This window comes from Phyllobates terribilis, unplaced genomic scaffold, assembly GCF_046119375.1.
Source record: "Phyllobates terribilis strain yellow unplaced genomic scaffold, ASM4611937v1 Scaffold_3__8_contigs__length_932513732, whole genome shotgun sequence".
NCBI lineage: Eukaryota > Metazoa > Chordata > Amphibia > Anura > Dendrobatidae > Phyllobates > Phyllobates terribilis.
The window spans coordinates 207,374,041-207,398,960 of NW_027362763.1; the positions used below are offsets into that span (position 1 = coordinate 207,374,041).

Genomic DNA, 24,920 nt, shown 5'->3' on the forward strand with positions numbered 1-24,920 from the left:
GATCACCTCTTATTGCATTTTATTGCAATGTTGCAGCAGCTAAAAAAATGTAAATCTGACATTTTGATTTTTTTTATCATTGCGCAGTTTACCAATCAGATTCATTGTTTTTATATTTTGATAGATCGGAGACTTCTGAAAAAAAACAGCAATACAAAATGTGTGTGTGTGTGTACATATAGATTTTTTTAATTGTGTTATTTTCAATAAGGCATAAGGGGGGTGATTTGAACTTGTTTTTTTTTCCTTCTTATTTTTAAAAACTTTTTTTCTCAATTTTCACTGACTTCAGTAGTCTCCTTAAGACGATTGCAGATTCAAGTCTCCTATCGCCTGTGCGATACATAGCCATCCGCCCTAGTATGTATAGCAAAAATCACAATCTTCTGTGAACGGCGGCTTGTGGCCGGCATTCATAGGAGATTCACAATGACAGGCATGGGGTCCACCCGCGGCTGTTAAAGGCACTTGATGGCTGATTAAATATTTTCATTATTATATGCGGTAATACTTTCTTCTGCTCCTGTGAGTGCAGAGGACTAATACCTGTGGTGTTCTGTGCATTAGACGGCTGCCGTTCGCCCCTTTGCAGTGGCCGCTGTGCTCCGGAACATAACATTCACCCAGGAGCGATATGAAAATTTCATTGATCTGCAAGAAAAACTTCACCAGAACATATGCAGGTACCTACATTTTTTTTCTGTTTGTTTTATGGAAATCTATGCTGAACATGTATCCGATATTATGATTGCAATTTTAGTATCTTGCAACTTAAAGGGGTATTCCAATGACTGACATTTATGGCATACAGATGTGTCCCCCTCCTAACTTTTCTTGAATTGCATTAAGTTTATAAAACTTGTTCTAAGATAGGTCTCTATTAGATATTTGTGGCAAATGTCTGTCACATAATAACCCATTTACCTCTTCCTTCAGGAACTTCTGTAAACTCAGGCAGTCATTGTAGGAGATGTTCTGGTTCCACTTGTTTGTGTGGCACAAACTTATGTCAAAAGTGTCACTTTGGCATAGATTTGAGTTTTCTTCTCGCTGTTTTTTTTTTTCTTCCTTTTTTTAATGAAGATACCAAATTATGTTGCTGGCTTCTTTATTTGCTTCCCTTAAAGAAATGTAATCAGTAACCTCTTTGTTTTGTAGGCGAAGAACACTGGTCGCAATTGGAACCCATGATCTAGACACCATCACTGGACCATTCATTTACACTGCAAAACCCCCTTCTAATATCAAATTTAGGCCACTGAACCAAAGCAAAGAGTACACCGCAGCAGAGCTGATGGAGCTGTACAGGGTGAGGGGTCTTTCCCACAAGCTCTTATACACATGGTTGTAGTGTAGCCCATACAGATGGGTTATTATAAGGCTATGTTCACACATTGCGTTTTTCAGCACCAAAACCGGATTTCTTGCCAGGAAGGTTTGTTCAGGATTTTGCTTGCTTTTTTTTGCTACGTTTTTTTCACTGTCCGTTTGTCTCTTTATGCATGTACATAAAGTTCAGTGAAAAAAAAAAAAGATATCATTCTATTTCATCAGGTTTTGGCACCAAAAACGCTGAAAAAAAAACGGACACCTGCATTTTTGGTGCGTGTTTTCAGCGTTTCACCCATTACTTATTGGTGAAAAACGCTGAAATCAGTGACATGCTCTATTCTGCTAAAAAACATGCAAAGCGAAAAATACTGATGACACAAAAACCAGGGTGTGTGCATGAGATTTCTGGAATCTCATAGACTTTGCTGGTACTGTAAAACGCAGCAGAAAATTTGCAGAAAAAAGCGCAATGTGTGAACATAGCCTAATGCATACACCCATTATTTGTAGAGATTCACTGTTATTGAATATTGCCAATGTTAAACTTCACCAGACATATTATTCAATATGATTTCCTTCTTCTCAGACTGACAGCCATCTGAAACATTTCCTGCACATAATAGAAGACAAGCTAGTCTACCCTGTGATCTATGACAGCAATGGGGTGCTGCTTTCTATGCCACCAATCATCAACGGTAATTGATTTTGCAATTATGTGCTTTTTAAAGGGAAGCTATCATCAGAATATGACCTATTGCTTTAATTAGGCTTGTGTGTTATTTTATTTCTTTATTTTTATGGCATTGTTTGTTAGGTTAAAAAACAATCACAGTCTATATTAAAAAATATTTTGTATTTTCACATTGGCCATTGGGGCTTTTTAGACTCTAATGTCCTGTTTAAGGAAACAATACATGTACATAGCCACAATGGTAAGATCCTGACCCTATCTTTTCTATTGAAGCATCTAATGAGCACGTAGAAAGGCTATTTATTGTGAAGAGAGGGGGTGCTAATAGACAGCTAATGGCTTTGAGTAGACCATACACCTGAGATGGCCGATAGCTAAATGCTTGTTCAGCCAAGTGTTTTCTCCCCTGACTCCACTATAGACATGATTGATTTGGCATGAAGAGATAAGCAGGTACGGTGTCAGCCATGTTGAAACGCCAATTTCATTTCATACGGCAGCAGATGTCGGGCTACTTTTCAACTGACCATTACACATTGGGCAAGATACATCAAGGCCTGCGATGTTCATACCGGTCTTGATGAGGAATTGGTCTGGAGTTAGACGCTCCCGATTCATAAAGAGGTGTGCGTCTCTGTATGAATCAGGAGCACTGGGCAAGCACCTCAGTGTGCTCCTCGTCACAAATCCTACTCCAGTCCCTGTTGGAGGAAGATTTCTGGCTTAGTGGACACTGCCAACCTGCCATAGATCTACCCACTTTCAGAGCTGGACAAAAATGTTGTGAGAACACCACTAGTCACATATTTTTAAAACGACCGCCAATTGCGACAAAATTATGCCAAATAAAAAAATGTGTACATGTTATTTTGGAAAATTAAAATTTACTCCAGCACACACACGTGTGTGTGTGTGTGTGTGTGTGTGTGTGTGTGTGTGTGTGTGTATGTATATATATATATATATATATATATATATATATATATATATATATATATATATATATATATATATATATATATATATATATATATATATACAGACCAAAAGTTTGGACACACCTTCTCATTTAAAGATTTTTCTGTATTTTCATGACTATGAAAATTGTACATTCACACTGAAGGCATCAAAACTATGAATTAACACATGTGGAATTATATACTTAACAAAAAAGTGTGAAACAACTGAAAATATGTCTTATATTCTAGGTTCTTCAAAGTAGCCACCTTTTGCTTTGATGACTGCTTTGCACACTCTTGGCATTCTCTTGAGGAGCTTCAAGAGGTAGTCACCGGAAATGGTCTTCCAACAATCTTGAAGGAGTTCCCAGAGATGTTTAGCACTTGTTGGCCCTTTTGCCTTCACTCTGCGGTCCAGCTCACCCCAAACCATCTCGATTGGGTTCAGGTCTGGTGACTGTGGAGGCCAGGTCATCTGGCGTAGCACCCCATCACTCTCCTTCTTGGTCAAATAGCCCTTACACAGCCTGGAGGTGTGTTTGGGGTCATTGTCCTGTTGAAAAATAAATGTTGGTCCAACTAAACGCAAACCGGATGGAATAGCATGCCGCTGCAAGATGCTGTGGTAGCCATGCTGGTTCAGTATGCCTTCAATTTTGAATAAATCCCCAACAGTGTCACCAGCAAAGCACCCCCCACACCATCACACCTCCTCCTCCATGCTTCACGGTGGGAACCAGGCATGTAGAGTCCATCCGTTCACCTTTTCTGCGTCGCACAAAGACACGGTGGTTGGAACCAAAGATCTCAAATTTGGACTCATCAGACTAAAGCACAGATTTCCGCTGGTCTAATGTCCATTCCTTGTGTTCTTTAGCCCAAACAAGTCTCTTCTGCTTGTTGCCTGTCCTTAGCAGTGGTTTCCTAGCAGCTATTTTACCATGACGGCCTGCTGCACAAAGTCTCCTCTTAACAGTTGTTGTAGAGATGTGTCTGCTGCTAGAACTCTGTGTGGCATTGACCTGGTCTCTAATCTGAGCTGCTGTTAACCTGCGATTTCTGAGGCTGGTGACTCGGATAAACTTATCCTCAGAAGCAGAGGTGACTCTTGGTCTTCCTTTCCTGGGGCGGTCCTCATGTGAGCCAGTTTCTTTGTAGCGCTTGATGGTTTTTGCAACTGCACTTGGGGACACTTTCAAAGTTTGCCCAATTTTTCAGACTGACTGACCTTCATTTCTTAAAGTAATGATGGCCACTCGTTTTTCTTTACTTAGAATTTGTATTATGGCAAGAAAAAAACATCTAACAGTCTATTCAGTAGGACTATCAGCTGTGTATCCACCTGACTTCTGCACAACACAACTGATGGTCCCAACCCCATTTATACGGCAAGAAATCCCACTTATTAAACCTGACAGGGCACACCTGTGAAGTGAAAACCATTTCCGGTGACTACCTGTTGAAGCTCATCAAGAGAATGCCAAGAGTGTGCAAAGCAGTCATCAAAGCAAAAGGTAGCTACTTTGAAGAACCTAGAATATAAGACATATTTTCAGTTGTTTCACACTTTTTTGTTAAGTATATAATTCCACATGTGTTAATTCATAGTTTTGATGCCTTCAGTGTGAATGTACAATTTTCATAGTCAGGAAAATACAGAAAAACCTTTAAATGAGAAGGTGTCTCCAAACATATATATATATATAGTTCATTATCATTTCTTTTTTTTTATGCAAATAGTTGAAAGGTTGTGTATGTACAGATTTTTTTCATTCTGTATTTATCACAATATCATATATATATATAGTCACTGCTCAAAAAAATAAACACTCAAATAACACATCCTAGATCTGAATGAATGAAATATTCTCATTGAATACTTTGTTCTGTACAAAGTTGAATGTGCTGACAACAAAATCACACAAAAATCATCAATGGAAATCAAATTTATTAACCAATGGAGGCCTGGATTTGGAGTCACCCACAAAATGGAAGTGGAAAAACTCACTACAGGCTGATCCAACTTTGATGTAATGTCCTTAAAACAAGTCAAAATGAGGCTCAGTATTGTGTGTGGCCTCCACGTGCCTGTATGACCTCCCTACAACGCCTGGGCATGCTCATGATGAGGTTGCGGATGGTCTCCTGTGGGATCTCCTCCCAGGCCTGGACTAAAGCATCCGCCAACTCCTGGACAGTCTGTGGTGCAACGTGACGTTGGTGGATGGAGCGAGACATGATGTCCCAGATGTGCTCAATCGGATTCAGGTCTGGGGAATGGGTGGGCCAGTCCATAGCTTCAATGCCTTCATCTTGGAGGAACTGCTGACACACTCCAGCCACATGAGGTCTGGCATTGTCCTGCATTAGGAGGAACCCAGGGCCAACTGCACCAGCATATGGTCTCACAAGGGGTCTGAGGATCTCATCTCGGTACCTAATGGCAGTCAGTCTACCTCTGGCGAGCACAAGGAGGGCTGTGCGGCCCTCCAAAGAAATGCCACCCCACACCATTACTGACCCACTGCCAAACCAGTCATGCTGAAGGATGTTGCAGGCAGCAGATCGCTCTCCACGGAGTCTCCAGACTCTGTCACGTCTGTCCCATGTGTTCAGTGTGAACTTGCTTTCATCTGTGAAGAGCACAGGGCGCCAGTGGCGGCTTTGCCATTCCTGGTTTGTGGCAAATGCCAAGCGTCCTGCACGGTGTTGGGCTGTGAGCATAACCCCCATCTGTGGACGTCGGGCCCTCATACCACCCTCATGGAGTCGGTTTCTAACCGTTTGTGCAGACACATGAACGTTTGTGACCTGCTGGAGGTCATTTTGCTGGGCTCTGGCAGTGCTCCTCCTGTTCCTCCTTGCACAAAGGCGGAGGTAGCGGTCCTGCTGCTGGGTTGTTGCCCTCCTACGGCCCCCTCCACTTCTCCTGGCATACTGGCCTGTCTCCTGGTAGCGCCTCCAGCCTCTGGACACTACGCTGACAGATACAGCAAACCTTCTTGCCACAGCTCGCATTGATGTGCCATCCTGGATGAGCTGCACTACCTGAGCAACTTCTGTGGGTTGTAGAGTCCGTCTAATGCTACCACGAGTGTGAAAGCACAACCAACATTCAAAAGTGACCAAAACATCATCCAGAAAGCATTGGTACTGAGATGTGGTCTGTGGTCCCCACCTGCAGAACCACTCCTTTATTGAGTGGGTCTTGATAATTGCCAATAATTTCCATCTATTGTCTATTCCATTTACACAACAGCATGTGAAATTGATTGTCAATCAGTGTTGCTTCCTAAGTGGACAGTTTGATTTCACAGAAGTTTGATTTACTTGGAGATATATTCTGTTGTTTAAGTGTTCCCTTTATTTTTTTGAGCAGTGTACAGTCATGGCCAAAAGTATTGAGAATGAGACAAATAGTAATTTTTCCAAAGTTTACTGCTTCATTTTTTGTTATGGCAATTTTCATATACTCCTGAATGTCAAAGAGTGATCAGCTTAACAGCAATTACTGTACTTGCAAAGTCAATATTTGCCCAGAAAATGAACTTTAACACCCAAAACACATTTCAACATCATTGCAGTCCTGCCTTAAAAGGAGCAGCTAACATTGTTTTAGTGATTGATCCATTAACACAGGTGTGGGTGTTGATGAGGACAGGGCTGGCGATCAATCAGTCATGATTAAGTAAGAATGACATCACTGGACACTTTAAAAGGAGGCTGGTTCTTGGTATCATTGTTTCTCTTCAGTTAACCATGGTTATCTCTAAAGAAACACGTGCAGCCATCATTGCACTGCACAAAAATGGCCTAACAGGGAAGAGTATCGCAGCTACAAAGATTGCACCTCAGTCAACAATCTATCGCATCATCAAGAACTTCAAGGAGAGAGCTTCCATTGTTGTCAAAAAGGCTCCAGGGCGCCCAAGAAAGACCAGCAAGCGCCAGGACCGTATCTTAAAACTGTTTCAGCTGCGGGATCGGACTACTAGCAGTGCCAAGCTTGCTCAGGAATGGCAGCAGGCTGGTGTGAGTGCTTCTGCACGCACTGTGAGGCGGAGACTCTTTGAGCAAGGGCTGGTTTCAAGGAGGGCAGCAAAGAAGCCACTTCTCTCCAGAAAAAACATCAGGGACCGACTGATATTCTGCAAAAGGTACAGGGAGTGGACTGCTGAGGACTGGGACAAAGTCATTTTCTCTGATGAATCCCCTTTTCGATTGTTTGGGACATCTGGAAAACAGCTTATTCGGAGAAGAAGAGGTGAGCGCTACCACCAGTCTTGTCTCATGCCAACTGAAAAGCATCCTGAAACCATTCATGTGTGGGGTTGCTTCTCAGCCAAGGGAATCGGCTCACTCACAGTCTTGCCTAAAAACACAGCCATGAATAAAGAATGGTACCAGAATGTCCTCCAAGAGCAACTTCTCCCAACCGTCCAAGAGCAGTTTGGCGCCCAACAATGCCTTTTCCAGCATGATGGAGCACCTTGCCATAAAGCAAAGGTGATAACTAAATGGCTCATGGAACAAAACATAGAGATTTTGGGTCCATGGCCTGGAAACTCCCCAGATCTTAATCCCATTGAGAACTTGTGGTCAATCATCAAGAGACGGGTGGACAAACAAAAACCAACAAATTCTGGCAAAATGCAAGCATTGATTATGCAAGAATGGACTGCTATCAGTCAGGATTTGGTCCAAAAGTTGATTGAGAGCATGCCAGGGAGAATTACAGAGGTCTTGAAGAAGAAGGGGCAACACTGCAAATATTGACTTGCTGCATTAACTCATTCTAACTGTCAATATAACCTATTGGTACTCATAATATGATTGCAATTATATTTCTGTATGTGATATAAACATCAGACAAACACTAATAAAAACCAGAGGCCAGCAGATCATGTGAAAATATAATTTTGGTGTCATTCTCAAAACTTTTGGCCATGACTGTATATGTGTATATACCCCGAAAATGTTGACATAAAGTAATCAGCAACATAAAAAACACAGTTTCTGGGGACTATTTTTCTGTATGAACAGCTTTAAAGGGGTATTCCCATATCCAAGATCCTATCCCAATATGTAGTAAGTGTAATAATTATAATATTAGCAAATACCTCCAATAATAAATGTAGTATAGTTTTTCTGATTCACTATGTCTCTTTCCTCATGTGCTGGCACTGCAGGACCTTCGGTATCCATGGTTACGACCACTAGCCACTAGCTAACTAACTGTCAATATATCAGTGGTCTTAACCATGGATACCTAAGGTCCTGGAATGCCTGCACATGAGGAAAGAGACATCGCAAATCAGAGGAACTATACTTTATTTCTAATTGGAGGTATTTGCTAATTATTATTATTATTGCACCTACTACATATTGGGATAGGATCTTTGAGATGGGAATACCCCTTTAAACAATATGGCTCTTTCACAACACTGGGTAATAAAATGGCGAGACTCCTTTATTTTCATGCTAAAAATGACACCACATAAGCATGTAACACTTACATTTTGTAAATGTTTTCGTATTTTCTTCTAATTTCTATTTTGACTTTTAGGAGATCACACAAAAATCTCCCTGACTACCCACAACGTATTTATTGAATGCACGGCCACGGATCTCACAAAGGTGATGGAGAGAACAGAACCCACGAGCTGTGATGATCAGTGTTGTAACTTTCACATTAATAAGTAACTTTACTTTTCTTGCAGGCTAAAATAGTCCTGGATATTATGGTGACGATGTTCAGTGAATACTGCAGCCAGCCATTCACGTGAGTGACATTCAATAAAGTAATAGCAATGTGGAAATACTGTCTGTAAGGGAATCTGTTGGTAAGATCAACCTCCCACAAGCTGCATTTATGGGAATGCAGAAATTGATAGAAGATATAAAGTTGTTTGGATTCAGCTTTCAAAGATCTGCTTACTCGTATATGCAGTTTGAGGGGTTGATTTTACTAGCAGATTTAGTTTAAAGGGGTTGTATAGCTAGCTTTCTTGTACACCTGATAATTAATCAGGGCTATTTCGGTCACCATACACATTTGATGAAAATGTGCTGATGAATTTACGATAATTTACGATAACCTGATATATAAATTAGATTACATATGGCAATGGCGCTGTACAATGCACACATACACGTCTAAAGTCTTAAAGGGAATCTGTCAGCAGGTTTTTGCTATGTAATCTGACTCAACCTAGAATTAAAACAAAATGAGCGAATACCCTGCAGTAAGTAAATGACTAATACTAATAGTACATGTAAATCACACAGGGTAATTGGTTGACACTGTTTTGATCAGACCTGGCCGCATCTATTGAGGTCGACTGGCACATAGAGAGGTCTTACTTTGGAGATAGGACCATCATAAATGCGCATGCACCCTTACGTTTTAGGCTCTGCCCGCACTAAGGCAGAGCAAAGTGCGCAGGCTCGAGATTTCGCCCGGTTATGTGAATGATGCAGAAGGCGTCATCCATGTCGATCGGAGCGGTAGGAGGGATAGATGCCTCAGCAAGGACGCCTATTGGACTGCACTGGCAGGATTTACTTAGAGCGCGGGAGAATTGCAAAAGGTTTTGGTGGGGTATACAGGAGGTTATATACCCCTTTATGGATTGCAGCACAGGCACTGATTAAGGTTCTAGTCTTAGTTCAGACATGAAAAAACTGGTGACTGGTTCCCTTTAATGGCCACAATGTGAATGTACAATGCTTTCTCATAATAACCGCACAGCATTCCTAATGTCGTAACTACACAGATATTTAGAATAATCATTTTGATTCCAATCGGGCAACCAGCTTCCAGAGAAGTTACCCTTCCCACTTTCTACAAGGTCATTGTCTTATTACAACACAGACTTCAATAAAAGTACTAATCTTATAGGTGTAAGCTCTGCCAGCAAACCTCTTCTACTGATTGTCTTCTGTTTTTAAATTTTTTATGTTTCTCTTTTCAGTGCGGAGGCAGCGGAAGTTATTTATCCAGATGGAAAAAGTTACTTCTACCCAGTAAGAAATTATTTTTATTTTTACCCAAAAGCCCCTTGTCAAATTTGTAACCATTGTGAGTATTCTGCTTTACTGCACTGCTGAGATATTTGAACTAAAAGACTGTGCAAAATTTTACTTTTGTTTTTTTTTATGCTTGAATTGCGCTTTGTCACTTACATGGACCTAATGGGTTATCAATTTGTTCATGACTTGATGGATTCCCATAATTGTGAATGGCGTATTCAATATTTCTGTACATGGGCCTGTGACGACCTAGCTTATAATCTTAATCAGCCAGACTATTAGATTTGTTAAGCCAAGAGAAATACACTATTGTGTTTATGTTGACTTGTGAATGTATGTGTATTTCTGTGGCTGGTCAGGAAGGACAGTGAATCAGCGTGGAACAATGAATGTTTGCTAACCTTTGTGGGGACCCTGTGGCTTGTTGACTCACAAGACTGGAGGACAAACTACGCAAATTCATGAAATGTTCAAACAATGAGACCTGAGCGCTGCCCCCCCCAACCTGTGACTGATGACCTTAGCCACATATGTAAATATAAAAAGGTTTTTTCTATCCTGCTGCAAAGAAAATAAAGGAGAAGCAAAAGATCAGACAGACTCTCTCAGACCATCAGCTTGGAAGCATGGCTTTAACCACAGAGACACAGATTTGGATTCTACATGATTCCAGCCTAAGGGTATATGGCTCTGACTGGAAAGATACGGATCTGCTCCATTGACCATTAGAGAGCCCATGGATACATTTGAGGAGACCAGGTTGGGACGATGAAATCAGCTGGCCCCATGGATATGTTGTTTGGGGTTGCCAGGTTGGGACCCTTCGGTCACCTGGAACCCATGGAGACATTCGGAGAAGCCAGATTGGGACCAGCCGGTAATGTGGGTCCCATGGAAACTCTCGAAGAGGCCAGGTTGGGACCCTCAGGTCTCCTTGCCTTGTACCCCGATGGACTGCTAGCTTCCTAAACTTGCCGCTACCTTCTGTCTGTGGGGGCCCGCCAGAAGTGGGGAGCCACTGGTTGAGGTAGTTGGCCCTGGAAGTCCCAAAGTCACAGCTGATCTATACCAGGCGGGTGGAGAAGGAAGGGTGAGACTGTGAGATGTTGTACCATCTTGGGTATTTGCTGGGACTGTTATGTGTTTATTGCCCACTTTGTGGTTCAATAAAGTATTGCGAAGGTGTTTTATCTTGACCCTGTGGTGTCTGAGTAGCATTACACCCACGGAAGACACCGGGTCTTTACAGGGCCCAATATTGTAAAATACCAAGTGCTGCAATTTAGTTTCCTTAAATGGGTATTCTCCTCTCCAAAATCTTATCCCAATATGTAGTAGGTGTAATAATAATATTAGCAAATACCTAATATTAGAAATGTACTATACAGTAGTTCTTCTGAGATGCTATGTTGCTTACCCCATGTGCAGGGCATTGCTGTAGCTCAGGTATCCATGGTTATGACCACTAACAACTAACCAACTGTCACTATATGAGTGCTTGTAACCATGGATACCTAAACTATTGCTTGCCCTGCGCTTGGGGTAAGCGACAAAGCAAATCAGATAAAATATACTACATTTCTGATTAGAGGTATTTGCTAATATTATTATTATACCCTTTAAAGTAAGTTGGCTGCAAAATTTTTACATTTTGCACTTTTAGGACCTTATAAATACCAGAAAACCCTTTTCTTTTCAATTATGTAATTTTTGTAATTTTGCTAGAATACGACAATAGGAACATTCACAATGCCTGTATGTATCTTTAGATCCTGCCAGTAGGAGGCAGTAACACGATAGGTTAATGGTAACATATCACTGTTCGGTATACAGGAGCTGGCGTACAGGACAGAAACTCTTACAGCTGAGAAAATCAACAGCAAAATTGGGATCAGGTAAGAAATGTGAAAATAATTTCTTGCTTGAACAGTCTAGTGACTAAACTATAACCTCATTTATGTACCCCCAATACTGGCAATTCTGCTATGTTGCATTTTGACAGTCTGTCTGTTTCATTTTAGGAATAGACAAGTGGAATTGGTTTCCAAAATGCATGCATTGCATAATGGGAGCAAGGGGACCCCATTGATTATTTTTATGGGGTCCTTCTGGTTACATTATGTGTCAGTATTTAGAAAGAGTTCTACATGCTGCACTTTCTTTTCCGTTTTAAAAACCAAATGGTATCTAAATGGACCCCATCATAACATATGAGGTCCCTCCTGGATATTCCACGTGTTTGGTCCTAAAATGAGGACAGACATGTTTTTCTCTTGTTGAAACTGTTATCCTAAATTCAGAATCCCCCATAGTATGTATAAAGGGTGTTCACTTTTACCCCACATAGTCCTTGTGTAATCTCTGTGTAAAGCGGGGTTGCTCAATGAAGTGGTGCAATAGTTTCTACATGATCTGTTCCAGAAATCCAACGCTGACTCTTGGATTTCAGAGGCGGGTGCAGATCTGCACCAGGATTAGTCCCATTGTGACATGTAGCTTGTAACTTGTTTCTGCTGCAGACTTTTGTTAGCCATGCAGTCAAAAAAATGTGCTTTCATTGTCTATGGGACTGCTTCCATCAGCCTCATAGAGAATGACCGGAGCAACCGTTCACATACTCCACTGCAGCCCCATCCAACGGGAGACAGAAGTTACCCATTTTGGTAATTGATGGGGCTCTCAGCAGTTGGATCCCCCCTACCTCAATTTAGTAGTTATCACCTATTCTGTGGATAAGGGTTAGTTTGTTCTTACTGGAATACCTTTCTAATAATATTGATAGTGCAGCCCAATTAATGAGAGCTGATAAAGAATCACTATATAGTTTTGTTATTTCCATTTCTCCAGAGAGACCCCAGACAAATTGGCTAAACTACTCACCCGGATGTGTCTGAAATCTCGTGTGTTAGAAGATGGAGTGCAGCTGGAGATTGAGGTCCCCCCTACGAGAGCGGACATTATTCATGCCTGTGACATTGTGGAGGATGCCGCTGTAGCTTATGGTTATAACAACATCCAAATGACCATCCCTAAAACGTACACCATTGCTAACCAGGTGAGTGCCCCCGATGTCCTCTTCTAGTGCAGACATGTCTGGTTCATACCTCTATAAAATACCAATTCTGAAGCTTTTTTTAATTACATTTCTCTGTTATTACAGTTAAAAAATAGTCTGTAAGGCCTCATTCACACGTCCATGTTTAAAGACGTATGTGAAAAAATGGTACCGGTGTCATCAGTGTTGTGCATCAGTGTACGGTTCGTGTGTGCGTTTTTACGATCAGTGCATGGTTTGTTTTTACCATCAGTGCGCCATCAGTGTACGGTCCGTCTGTCCGTTTTTACTATCAGTGTGTCTGCAGTATATGGTCCTTCTGTCCGTTTTTACCATCGGTGTGCCATCAGTGTACGGCCCGTCTGTCCATTTTAACCATCAGTGTACTGCCCGTCTGTCCATTTTAACCATCAGTGTACTGCCCGTCTGTCCATTTTAACCATCAGTGTACGGCCCGTTTGTCCGTTTTAACCATCAGTGTAAGATGTGTCTAATGAGAAGGCACCAGGCTCCGATGGATTACCAAGTGAATTTTAAAAACAATATAGTGATCTATTGATTCCTAAACTGTTAGAGACCTTCAATGATGTCTTATGTTCTGGACGAATGCCAAACTCTATGAGTGAGGCAATTGTAGTTGTCCTTTTAAAACCAGGAAAGGATCCACTATGCCCTGAACCATATCTGCCCTTTTCTCTTCTTTCAGTTGATACCAAAATTATAGCAAAGGCTTTGTCAAATAGATTATTTCAAATTATTACTGAAGTCCTTCATCAGGTCCAATCAGGCTTGATCACAAATAGATCCACAAATAGATCTTCAAACTTCCGAAGATTATTTTTAAATTTACAGACCTCAAATACAATAATTGGTGATAAGTAGTGTTGAGCATTCCGATACTGTAATATCGGGTATCGGCCGATATTCGCTGTATTGGAGTTCCGATACTGAGTTCCGATATTTTTACAATATCGGATACCGGAATCGGAAGTTCCCATAATGCCTGCGCTCTGCAGTGTCTCTAAAGGATGACAAGCTGGATGGCAGCGCTCAGCTGCGATCCAGCCTGTCATCAGAATGCCATCCCAGAATTCTCCTGATTGTTTAAAAGGCGGCGGCTTTTTACCGCCCGCCGGCTTTTAAACAATCACTCAGCCCCATACTCGCTTCCCCGCAGCCTCCCACCCCGATCCTCCGCTCCCCTCGCCACCTACCATCCCAATCGTAAGTTAGGACCGGGCGGGGAGCGCAGCACCAAGGAGCGGGGAGCGAAGGACCCGGGCGGGGAAGCCGGCAATGAAAAGACTTCACCGCCGGCTTTCCCGTTCTGTGCTGCGCTTTCCCGCCGGTTATTTCAAATGAACAGCTGAGGTATCAGGTGATGCTGATCAGCTGTTCATTTGAAGTCGCCGCGGTGCCCTCAGAGGGTTCATGTGAGTTCATGCTTCACTGCATTGCATGAACTCACATGAACTTTCCCACGGCCGCACAGGTCAGCCACACCTCGCAGACCATCAGACCGGTCATGATTAGTGTGTGCGTGCAGGCAGACATAGGCCGATGTGACACTACTACTCCCATCGGCCTATGTCTGTCCCCCGTCCACTCGTGCCAGCAGGATCAGCTCGATGGGAGCAGTAGTTCCCATCAGCCTGATCCTGCTATTTAAATTGCCCTACTGTGTCCCCAATAAATTTTAAATACATTTCATTGGTGGCCAGTGGTTACCTAAAATAAATTAGTTTATACATTACCTGTCCCTGCCGATCGCCACCTAAAATAAAGTAAAAAATAAAAAACTACACCTATACTCACCTAGACACCTAATTCCCCGAAGCCATCGATCTCCTGTAATAAAATATAAAATAATAAACCACAACCTTATCCTTACCCCTCCTTAGTAGTCCACGAGTGTCCCACGAAGATCTCCAGTTTAGAGCTGCCACATAGAATGTGACCGCTCTGAACCGCTGCCGCCGCTAGAATGACGGGGCCGTAAAGCAGCCCCATCATTGCATAAGCGGGTTCCCCGGAGTTCAGGCAGCGCTGCTCCGGTCAGCTCCTTTACGGCCCTGCTGTACCGTGAGAAATTCCCACGGTACAGCAGTGCCGTAAAGGAGGTCTCCGGAGCTGCGCTGACTGAATGCACTCCGGTGACCTCAGTCAGGGCTCACGCTGCCGGGAGCGGACGTGTTCCCGGCAGTGTGAGCTTACAGCAGCCATGCACAGCTGTCACCATCTCCAGATGTGACAGCTGTGCATGGGAGATCAGCGCAGGAACGTGGACAGGTAACTATTTTTTTTTAGTAAACTAAGAATTAAATAAAATGGTGTGTTTTATTTGAAATAAATTATTTTTTTCTGGGTGTAGTGTGTGTTTTTTCTTTTTAACACTGTAGGTTAGTAATGGGGGTGTCTTATAGACGCCCATCATTACTAACCTGGGCTTCATGGCAGCTGGCGCTGACATGAACCCCAACCCTATTACCCCCTGCCACCGCACCAGGACAGCGTGGAAGAGCGAGGCTAAGTGCCAGAATTGGCACATCCTATGGATGCGCCATTTCTGGGGTGGCTGACGGCTGGTGTTTCTAGCCTGGGAGGGGGCCAATATTCATGGCACACTTCCTGGGCTATTAATATCAGCCCTCAGCTGTCTGCCTAGCCTTTGCTAGCTATTAAAATAGGGGGGACCCCACGTCATTTTTTTGGGGGGGTCCCCAATTTTAATAGCTAGTAAAGGCTAGGTATTCAGCTGGGGGCTGATATTAGTAGCCTGGGAAGCTCCGTGGGTATTACCCCCTTCCCAGGCTTCAAACATCTGCCCCAGCCGTCTGCTTAACCTCCGCTGGAGACTAAAATTACGGGGGATCCCACGCCATTTTTTTTTTTAATAAATCCTTTATTTTAACACTAAATGACACTTGAGGGGTTAATAAAGATGCAGTCCCTAAATTATTATTTATTTTTTAATTAATTTTTCCCAAAAATTTTGACGTGGGCTTTGCCATATTTTTGTATGCCAGCCAGGTACAGAATCCAGGAACGGGCTGCCCCCAACTCCCAGCTGCCTAATTGTACCTGGCCGGACACAACAATATAGGGAAGCCCTTTTTTTTTTTTATTATTTCATGAATTTCATGAAATAAGTTTAAAAAAAAAAAAAATAGGTGGGGCTTCGCCCTTTTTTTGTGTCCAGCCAGGTACAACTAAGCAGCTGGGGGCTGGAATCCACAGCGCAGGGAGGACCAAGCTTTGTGGGCCCCCCCTGCTGCGAACTGCAGTCCGCAGCCACCTCAGAAAATGTTGCGTTCATAGAAGCGCCATCTTCTGGCGCTGTATCCAGCTCATCCAGGGCCCTGGTGCGGTGGCTCACTGGGTAATAAAGGGGTTAGGGCCAACTTTGTATTATCCGCTGGCCCTAAGCCCGAAATTCGCGGGGTCACGCCAATATTAGACAATGACCGCCATGAATTTCTAGTAAAGTATTTAAAAAAAACACAACACCCAGAATAAAGTCCTTTAATTGAAATAAACACACAATTCTTTATTGTTCTAAATTAAACTCTACTTACCGTCACGCCCATTCCAGCTGAAGCCAACGATCTCCTGCAATAAAAGAAAATAATAAAGCAACATCATCCTTACCTTTCCATGGTTCCCAGGACAGCTTCAGCTCTGTTACATTCACATGACAGGCTGGATCGCAGCAGAAAGCTGCCATCCAGCCTGTCATCCCGCAGACACTGAGAAGCGCAGGCATGCTTGCGCTCCTCAGTGTCTGGCTGTGACGGCATCCCGAGGAGCCGACAATGAACTCAGCTCACCTCATGCACGTCATTGACAGCGTGGGAGAATTCTCCTGCGCATGCGGTGAGCGTGAGAGACTCTGCTCATCTGGATGCCGTCACAGCCTGACACTGAGGAGCGCAAGCATGCCTGCGCTTCTCAGTGTCCGCGGGATGACAGGCTGGATGGCAGCTTTCTGCTGCGGTCCAGCCTGTCATCTCGATGTAGCAGAGCTGGAGCTGTCCTGGGAACCATGGTAAGGTAAGGATGATGTTGCTTTATTATTTTTCTTTTATTGCAGGAGATCGTTGACTTCAGCTGGAATGGGCGTGATGGTAAGTATGGTTTAATTTAGAACAATAAAGAATTGTGTGTTTATTTCATTTAAAGTACTTTATTCTGGGTGTTTGTGTTTTTTTTTTAACTTTGCCTATGGGGTTAGTAATGGGGGTGTCTTATAGACGCCTCTCCATTACTAACCTGGGCTTGATGTCAGCTGGCATTATAAGCTGACATCAACCCCAACCCTATTACCCCACTGCCACCGCTACAGGGCAGTGGGAAGAGCGAGGCTAAGTGCCAGAATTGGCGCATCCTATGGATGCGCCATTTCTGGGGCGGCTGACGGCTGCTGTTTCTAGCCTGAGAGGGGGCCAATATTCATGGCACACTTCCTGGGCTATTAATATCAGCCCCCAGCTGTCTGCCTAGCCTTTGCTAGCTATTAAAATAGGGGGGACCCCACGTCATTTTTTTGGGGGGGTCCCCCATTTTAATAGCTAGTAAAGGCTAGGTATTCAGCTGGGGGCTGATATTAGTAGCCTGGGAAGCTCCGTGGGTATTACCCCCTTCCCAGGCTTCAAACATCTGCCCCAGCTGTCTGCTTAACCTCCGCTAGAGACTAAAATTACGGGGAACCCCACGCCAATTTTTTTTTTTTATAAATCCTTTATTTTAACACTAAATGACAAGTACAGTAATCAACACTATCACTGTACTTCTTAGATATGTGACTGACATGTTTCTATCTATCTAATGTATGTGTGAAGCTCTATTCTTTCTGTTCTAAATTGTCGGGTACCGGTGTATGCCGCTGCTGAATTGCCGGCTTTTCATATTTCACTGTGAGCACTGTTCCCATTGATTTGGGCAACCACCTCCCCCAATACATTCTACATTATTGTTAGTTGTTTGCCTTCATGTAGAATTAACCTACAAGGAAAGAAAGGGTTTATTTTCATTCCGATATTTGTGTCCCATTGACTTGCATTGGTTTCCGGTATCGGAATCGGCGATATCCGATACTTTTTGGGTATCGGCCCGATCCAATCCGATCCGATATTTCCTGATATCGGAAGGTATCGCTCAACATTAGTGATAAGGCTATCCTTTCTCTTGATGCTTCAAGGCATATGACAGCGTGAAGTGGAGATATTTATGGTCGGTCCTTAGACGATTGGAAGTAGGCCCCAACTTCCTTTTGTATATACAACTTTTATGTTCTAGATCTCAAGCTAAAATAAGGACCAACAGCCTCCTTTCTGATCCAATAGCATTGGGCAAGGACACACGACAGGGATACCTTCTGTCTCCCTTCTTTTCGTGGTTTCTATTGAACCTAAAGCCTGCCTTTTAGTAGGTTTTGAGTATGATAATCTGGACGAATGGGTATCTCTCTATACCCTTACAATTTGCTGCTTTATATTGGAGACGTCCAGTGGTCAATTGACCCTCTTATGAGTATTATCGAGCAGTTTGGAAAATGGTCAGGTCTCTCTATTAATTGGGACAAGTCGGTCTTATTACCATTTGACCCCCCACCCCCAAGCTCGGTCTCATTGGCTCACACCCAAATCGGCAAGAAATTCAAGTACCTTGGAGTAATTATTACAAAAAAGCCTCAGGAATACATATCCATAAATGTATCCCCTCTACTGGAAAGGTTTAAAGGGAATCTGTCACCACTTTGGAGTTATTAGACCTCTACTATGGCCATACAGGGTATAGAAAAGTAAATGTATTCACACCTGTATGGCCATAGTAGAGGTTTGATTGCAGAGAAAATCGCTTTAATCAATTCTATTTTGTACAGGCTTGGCGTCTGGGGGACGCAGAGCAATCCCCGCCTATGTGCTTATTATGCCCCCAAATCCCCACCTATATGCTTAATTATCATATTCCCCCCCTCCCGTCCCCTGCATGTCACAGGAAGTGAAGCTGACCTGCACTGGGAGATGCAATCCAGATCACTTCTGCCCCGGGATTGTCCAGCTTTCCTCTTAGCTTGGGCTTGTTTTCATGAAATATCTCTTTGGGGTTGTTTTATGATAAGGATAGCGGTTTACTTTATGGTGAGTATATCAGAAATGGATATTTTAGTTGAAGGTGATCATATATTTTTGGTAGTTCTGATTAAGGCACAATCTGTAATCACAGAGAGTGTGATTATAATAAATGGCTTTTGAGCTTGAGAATAAATCCTGAGATGTAGCGTGCCCCTGTATAGAACCTGCCGTACGCTTCTAGTGATCGGCATCTACCCTCTTTGTTATCTTTATCTCCAGCTTTCTCTGAACAAGTTGACAGAACTGCTGCGCCAGGACTTGGCTGCTGCCGGCTTTACTGAAGCGCTGACGTTCGCCTTGGTGAGCCCAATGCCCATTTAACATCTCCCCAATTGTCTTTTTAATTCTTTCTGAAAGGACCCTGATGCCTTCTCTGTACTTTGTGCCCACAGTGTTCAGTTGATGATATTGCAGATAAACTGGGTATTCCTGTCTCTGCTACCAACGCTGCACACATTGCAAATCCCAAGACTGCAGAATTTCAGGTCAGTTGTGGACATAGCGGTGTGTTTGAGTTCACCCTCCCTGCTCTGCAGCCACGAGAGCCAGCACCGGTGCGGCCACCTCTCACTCACCGCTGGTCAGATGCCCGGAGATGTGGGGACGCACATCTTTCAGACATTTATGACATACCCTTTAGATATTCTATAAATGTCTTTCTTCAGACTAGCCCTTTAAGCTAATTTCAACCTGAAATACTCTGTGTTTCACCTCTGCCTTCTCTATTTCTCAGGTGGCCCGCACATCTTTACTGCCTGGCTTGTTGAAAACTATTGCGGCCAACCGCAAAATGCCTCTCCCCTTAAAACTTTTTGAAATATCTGATGTGGTGACAAAAGACAACTCTAAAGGTAATGACTACCGACCAGTAACTTCTCCGGCTTCCCAGCACGTGTATATAGCTGTGTGCTTTCTCCTTTATTTGGCCATAGTGGCAGATCTACAGCTGGCAGATATTTGGGGACAGGTGTTGTACGGTGTCGGTGGTAGACAATGGAGAATAGTGAGCACCATCATGTCACTGATTTCCCATACATGTGTTATCAGAGCGGCTGCCTGTGAGTTCATATCTGGACGGTGTAGGCTGCAGGGTACAGATGGAAGGGACGTCTTCACATGAGGCATTATGAGCCTGGTCAGCAGTCTGGTTTTAAAAGAGGTTTCCAGGGTTAAGACACTTATGATCTATCCTTAGAATGGGCCCTCCATATCTGATCTGTGGGGTCTGACAGCCGTAACCCCCTGGATCAGTTGTTTTCGGCTCAGGCAGTAGCCATGTACAGAGCTGGATCACATCTCTTCATTCACTGTGTAGCGGCCATTCTCAGTTACTATTGAAGTGAATAGGAGCTGAGCTACAGTATCCGGGATTGGATACTACACAGTGCATGGAGCCATGCTGTTTCAGTTCCATGTATTTTCTACATCCAACCACCACCTAAGCTGGATCGGCGGGACTGCTGGGTATTGGACACCCCATGGATCAGATATTGATGACCTGTCCTAGTAATATGAATATGCCATCAAAATCCAATCCCTGGAAAGACTCTTTAGCCAAAACGGATATAGGAGTATAGTGTAGAATGAATATGTGGAAGTTGTTAGCAGGGGCTCCACATGAGCAGCCAATATCTGCAGTGTGATCAAAGGGCTATCTCCATCATATTTCAAAATGGCTAAGCTCTTGGATATGCTGTCACAGGATAGCTGCATACTCAGACCTGATCTCCAGAACAGGGTCCTGTGTCTCCTGTACACACAGAGCGATGGTCACATTTCTGTGCTGTCACTTCATAGGACTGAGGGTCATAGAAGAGGATTGTGCTTGGTTATCTTCGTCACTCCTGTAGACCTTGAATAGATTGGCAGAGCACATGCTTGGCCACCTCTCCATTTAATCAAGGACATTGTTCACATAGTAGGAGACCAGTTATAACTGGGAATACCCCTTTGATGATCAGTCTGGGACCACCAAGGTCACCTGCCTTAAACTGGTATTCCCAGAATAGATACTGGGCCCACCTTTTATTTTGGGTACAAGAACAGCGATCCAATGGCCCCTTCCCGCATGGAGCAGTGGTTGTGTATATGTGATCCCACTCTAGTTAAAGTCTATAGCACCCGCAGAGAGCCAAGGATATTTAGGGCGTAATTGACACATCAATGATTTTATACCGTCCTGCAAAAAAAAGAAACATTTTTATCCCTGTGTAATCCATGTGCCAGCGTTCATTTTCCTGAGGTAGCTATCACCCTATACTGTGAGTATAGAGAGTGCCGGATTACCAGTGGAAGCCGCCCAACAAATGAGCGTGTTACTTCTTTTAGCTGTTTTGGGCTTTTCGTAACCCTGAAGCAGGTACAAGAAGTGACAGAACATGTGCACAGCAAGGTCGTTTTGACATTGCTGTACAATGTGTTAATTTTCTGTGGCTCTTTTGCGGCACTTTTTTAGGTGGATTCCAGGTGGAATCTGCCCGAAAAAGATGCTGTGTGCACAGAGCCTTATGGGGGTTTCACAAGCTTTTATTTTCTGTAGTCAGAGAATAATGGACTGACAGACTGCACACGGATGCAGCATGGAAGACAAATCAGATCTCTAGTTTTTTACGCTGAACATTGGTCAGCAAAATAAAAAAGAAAAACCACAGTGCAATACACTGATTTAGGAATGAGGCCTAAGGAGCAGAAGCCTCTTCAGCTTTTCCTTGCATAGTGTGAATGGGACTAAGTTGTGGTTTAATGCCCAGATGACAAATGGAAGAAGCAGATGCTAACGTTCAGCTTCAGAGGAGCAACGGGGGTCCCAGCAGTCATAGTGATAAGCCCTCACTTGCTTTACATTTGCTCTTCCTAAATCATTGGAATACATATCTGATTTTCATCTCCCTTCAAGAGCCATGTCATCTGATCTTACCACAGCTTGCCAGCAGGCGGCAGGAGAATACTAGTATTATACAAGTGTTACGGCCTCGGCCATCCATCAGTATTGATGTATTAGTTTGTCGTCATCTGTGATGGTGGAGACTTTGGTCCTTGTGGACAGGATGTATTACAGCTCTTTATATCCGTGGATTTCCGTGTAACAGGTCAGAGAGAGAACATCACAAAATGGCAGAAAAGGCCACAGCAGTAGGACCCCCACTGAGGGAAGCCAACAAATTATTCTGAAGTGAGTACGGCCATAAAGTGAGAACGGCCATAGCTCCTTACATTTCTCACTGAATGAGCCTGCGAGAACAATACAAGAGCAACACTGGTTTCTGTACAAACCCTGTACATCTGGATCTGTCTTCCTCTTAGACGGGTTGTCCCATGATGCCGTCCACAGGATAGATGTGTGAGCACTGGGGGTGTTGCTGCTGAGATCCCATGAAGGTATAAGTGGAGCAGTAGTGAGCATGCTGGACACCTATAGACGGGTAATGGAGTGGTGGGCGCACGTGCTCACTACCACTCCAGTCTCACACTTGACTTGGAGACCTTTGTTCTTGTGATCAGTGGGTGTCCCAGCAGTCGGATCTTCGATTGATCACCTATCATGATTATGGGCCAATCCCAGTAAAATGATATATCAGAACTGTAGGGACAAGAAGGAGCAATATCCAGATTCCATGACGTTTGTCCAGCAGACCGGCCACAAATGGTCCAGTGTGAGTAGCCTGAAAAGACTCCTGCCTTCATTGACCTCTGAGTTTTACAAATAGGGGAACTCCCACTTACAGCCGAGAAGTTCACAACTCCCCTTGACCATAAGCCCCTTTAATAATGCCAACTGCACAGTCCCCCCTCCCTTGTGTACACCAGGTTTAGTAAACCCTATACTATAATGCTATAAGACAACTAGTGAAGGCATTCTGGGACTTGTAGTTAGAAGTGTCCAACATCTGCAGAAACTTGTGGTGTTCAAAGAAAGGGACGTTCTTCTTTGACAACAGTAGAATAAGCCGACATTTGGTCACGAGCCGGAAGGTTAATCATCTGTGTAATCTCTGAATCACTTTGGCCTCGTTGGTAGACTCCTTTTAATACTTTTGCTTCCAGGAAACCCTATATATAGATGTCTTTCTAGTGCACAGCTGAATCATACGTTAGTAAATGATTTTTGACTTTTATCTTGGACACGCTGCAGTCACACAAGTGGTCTGAGATCTGACTCATTTAGGTCAGCGAGTAAACAGCTAAAAAACAGCCGAAGATCTAAAGCCAGGCTAAAAAAGACATATCGCCAACCTATTCTGCCATTAATCCAGAGGAGGGAAGTACCATAGTTTTCTTCAATTGGGTAAAACTTTACTAGTGGAGTATATGGCAGTCAGAATAGGGGCTCTTTCAGATGTCCGCCATCATCAGTCCGTTCTCGGATCGCAAAACACGGGCTGGCCGAGAGTCTCCCAAGTCATCCTCTGAGCATTGGGAAGTAATGAATAGAGGAACGTTCTCTACTTCTAGACTCCATTCAGGCACCACTCCAGCGTTTGTTTGTTTTTATTTCACCGCTGCAGTGGTATTGGTGGTACATGTTCCCTGTCCATAGTAATATGCTTGCTAGCCGCAGTCTTCTGCTCTTCCCAGCACCGCTTTTGTCCCGGCTCCTCCATCTTGTGACCGCAGCTTCTGACTGACTGGAAGTGAGAGGTAACGGTCACAATCTTGTTCTGTTCTCATAGACTTACATTGAGTTCTGACTTCTGGATCGGCCAGCAAACACTGAAGCCATCCAGCAGGTCACAAACTGCTGGAGCAACTGGAGCGGCGCTGGGAACAGATAAAGACAGCGGCTGGTGATTATAAGACTGGGGGCAGGGAACTTTAAATTAGTGTGAAAAGGAAAAAAAGCTAGCTCACCCAACAATGTAGTTCAATCTGTCCAGAAGCCCGCGATGCACTCCACTGCTCGGTGTGAGTAGACACTGGGAAAGAGAGTAAGGTGATCCAGCTTCTGATCCATCAGTCAAGATGGTGCAGATAAAATCATGAAGATTTTATTTAAAAAAATTAAAAATTTCCAAACATCAAGAATTAGGGCAAGAAACATCAAAAATTCTCCATATTGGGAGATAGTATGGGGGACATAGGGGAAAAAAATTAGAAGAAACAGACGTATTTCGAACGCAAGAGCATTCTTAAACTTGGTTTAAACATGCTTTTGAAACGCGTGTGGTTCTTAGATTTTTTTCGCCCTATGTCCCTCCCAACCATCTCCCAATATGGAGAATTTTTGATGTTTTTATCCTAATTCTTGATGTTTGGAAATTTGTGAAATAAAGACTTTGAGTTTATCTGCACCATCTTGATTCATGGATCAGAAGCTGGATCACCTTCCTCTTTTTCCCAACTTAAATTAGTGACATCACTCCAGCGGTGAAATATAAAAACGCCGGGGTGCATATTTGTGCAATGAAAAGCACAGCAGACACTTCTCCTCCGTGGGTCCATTCACCTCTGCACCGGTCTCTGTGTATTGGCTTAACCAAAAAAGCTAGGTCAGTACACCTGTTAGTATAAGAGTAATGTGTAGGTGCACATACACACTATGGCCATTAATAGACAGAGATCCTAGAATAAAAACAATGCGTAGAAACACGGCAGTAAGTGAATCAATAGTAACACATCTAAAAGAACATGGGGTACTTGGTTAACATTTTTTGTTTAAAAAAACATAAAACCATCCCACGAAGACCAGGTGTACCCAATCAGGATGGTCCCTACTCTAG

General features: G+C 43.4%; 1 protein-coding gene across 2 annotated transcripts in view; it reads left to right on the plus strand.

The window, feature by feature from the left end:
* FARSB (phenylalanyl-tRNA synthetase subunit beta) overlaps positions 1 to 24,920 on the plus strand; it is a 58,917-nt gene that overhangs the window by 6,098 nt on the left and 27,899 nt on the right. For both annotated transcript variants that reach the window (XM_073674611.1, XM_073674612.1), the window contains exons 5-15: positions 568 to 683; positions 1,159 to 1,309; positions 1,919 to 2,027; positions 8,549 to 8,619; positions 8,703 to 8,764; positions 9,957 to 10,008; positions 11,848 to 11,909; positions 12,862 to 13,069; positions 19,423 to 19,503; positions 19,596 to 19,688; positions 19,937 to 20,054. In XM_073674611.1, the coding sequence (XP_073530712.1) occupies positions 568 to 683; positions 1,159 to 1,309; positions 1,919 to 2,027; positions 8,549 to 8,619; positions 8,703 to 8,764; positions 9,957 to 10,008; positions 11,848 to 11,909; positions 12,862 to 13,069; positions 19,423 to 19,503; positions 19,596 to 19,688; positions 19,937 to 20,054 (1,123 nt within the window). The remainder of the gene's footprint in view (positions 1 to 567; positions 684 to 1,158; positions 1,310 to 1,918; positions 2,028 to 8,548; positions 8,620 to 8,702; positions 8,765 to 9,956; positions 10,009 to 11,847; positions 11,910 to 12,861; positions 13,070 to 19,422; positions 19,504 to 19,595; positions 19,689 to 19,936; positions 20,055 to 24,920) is intronic.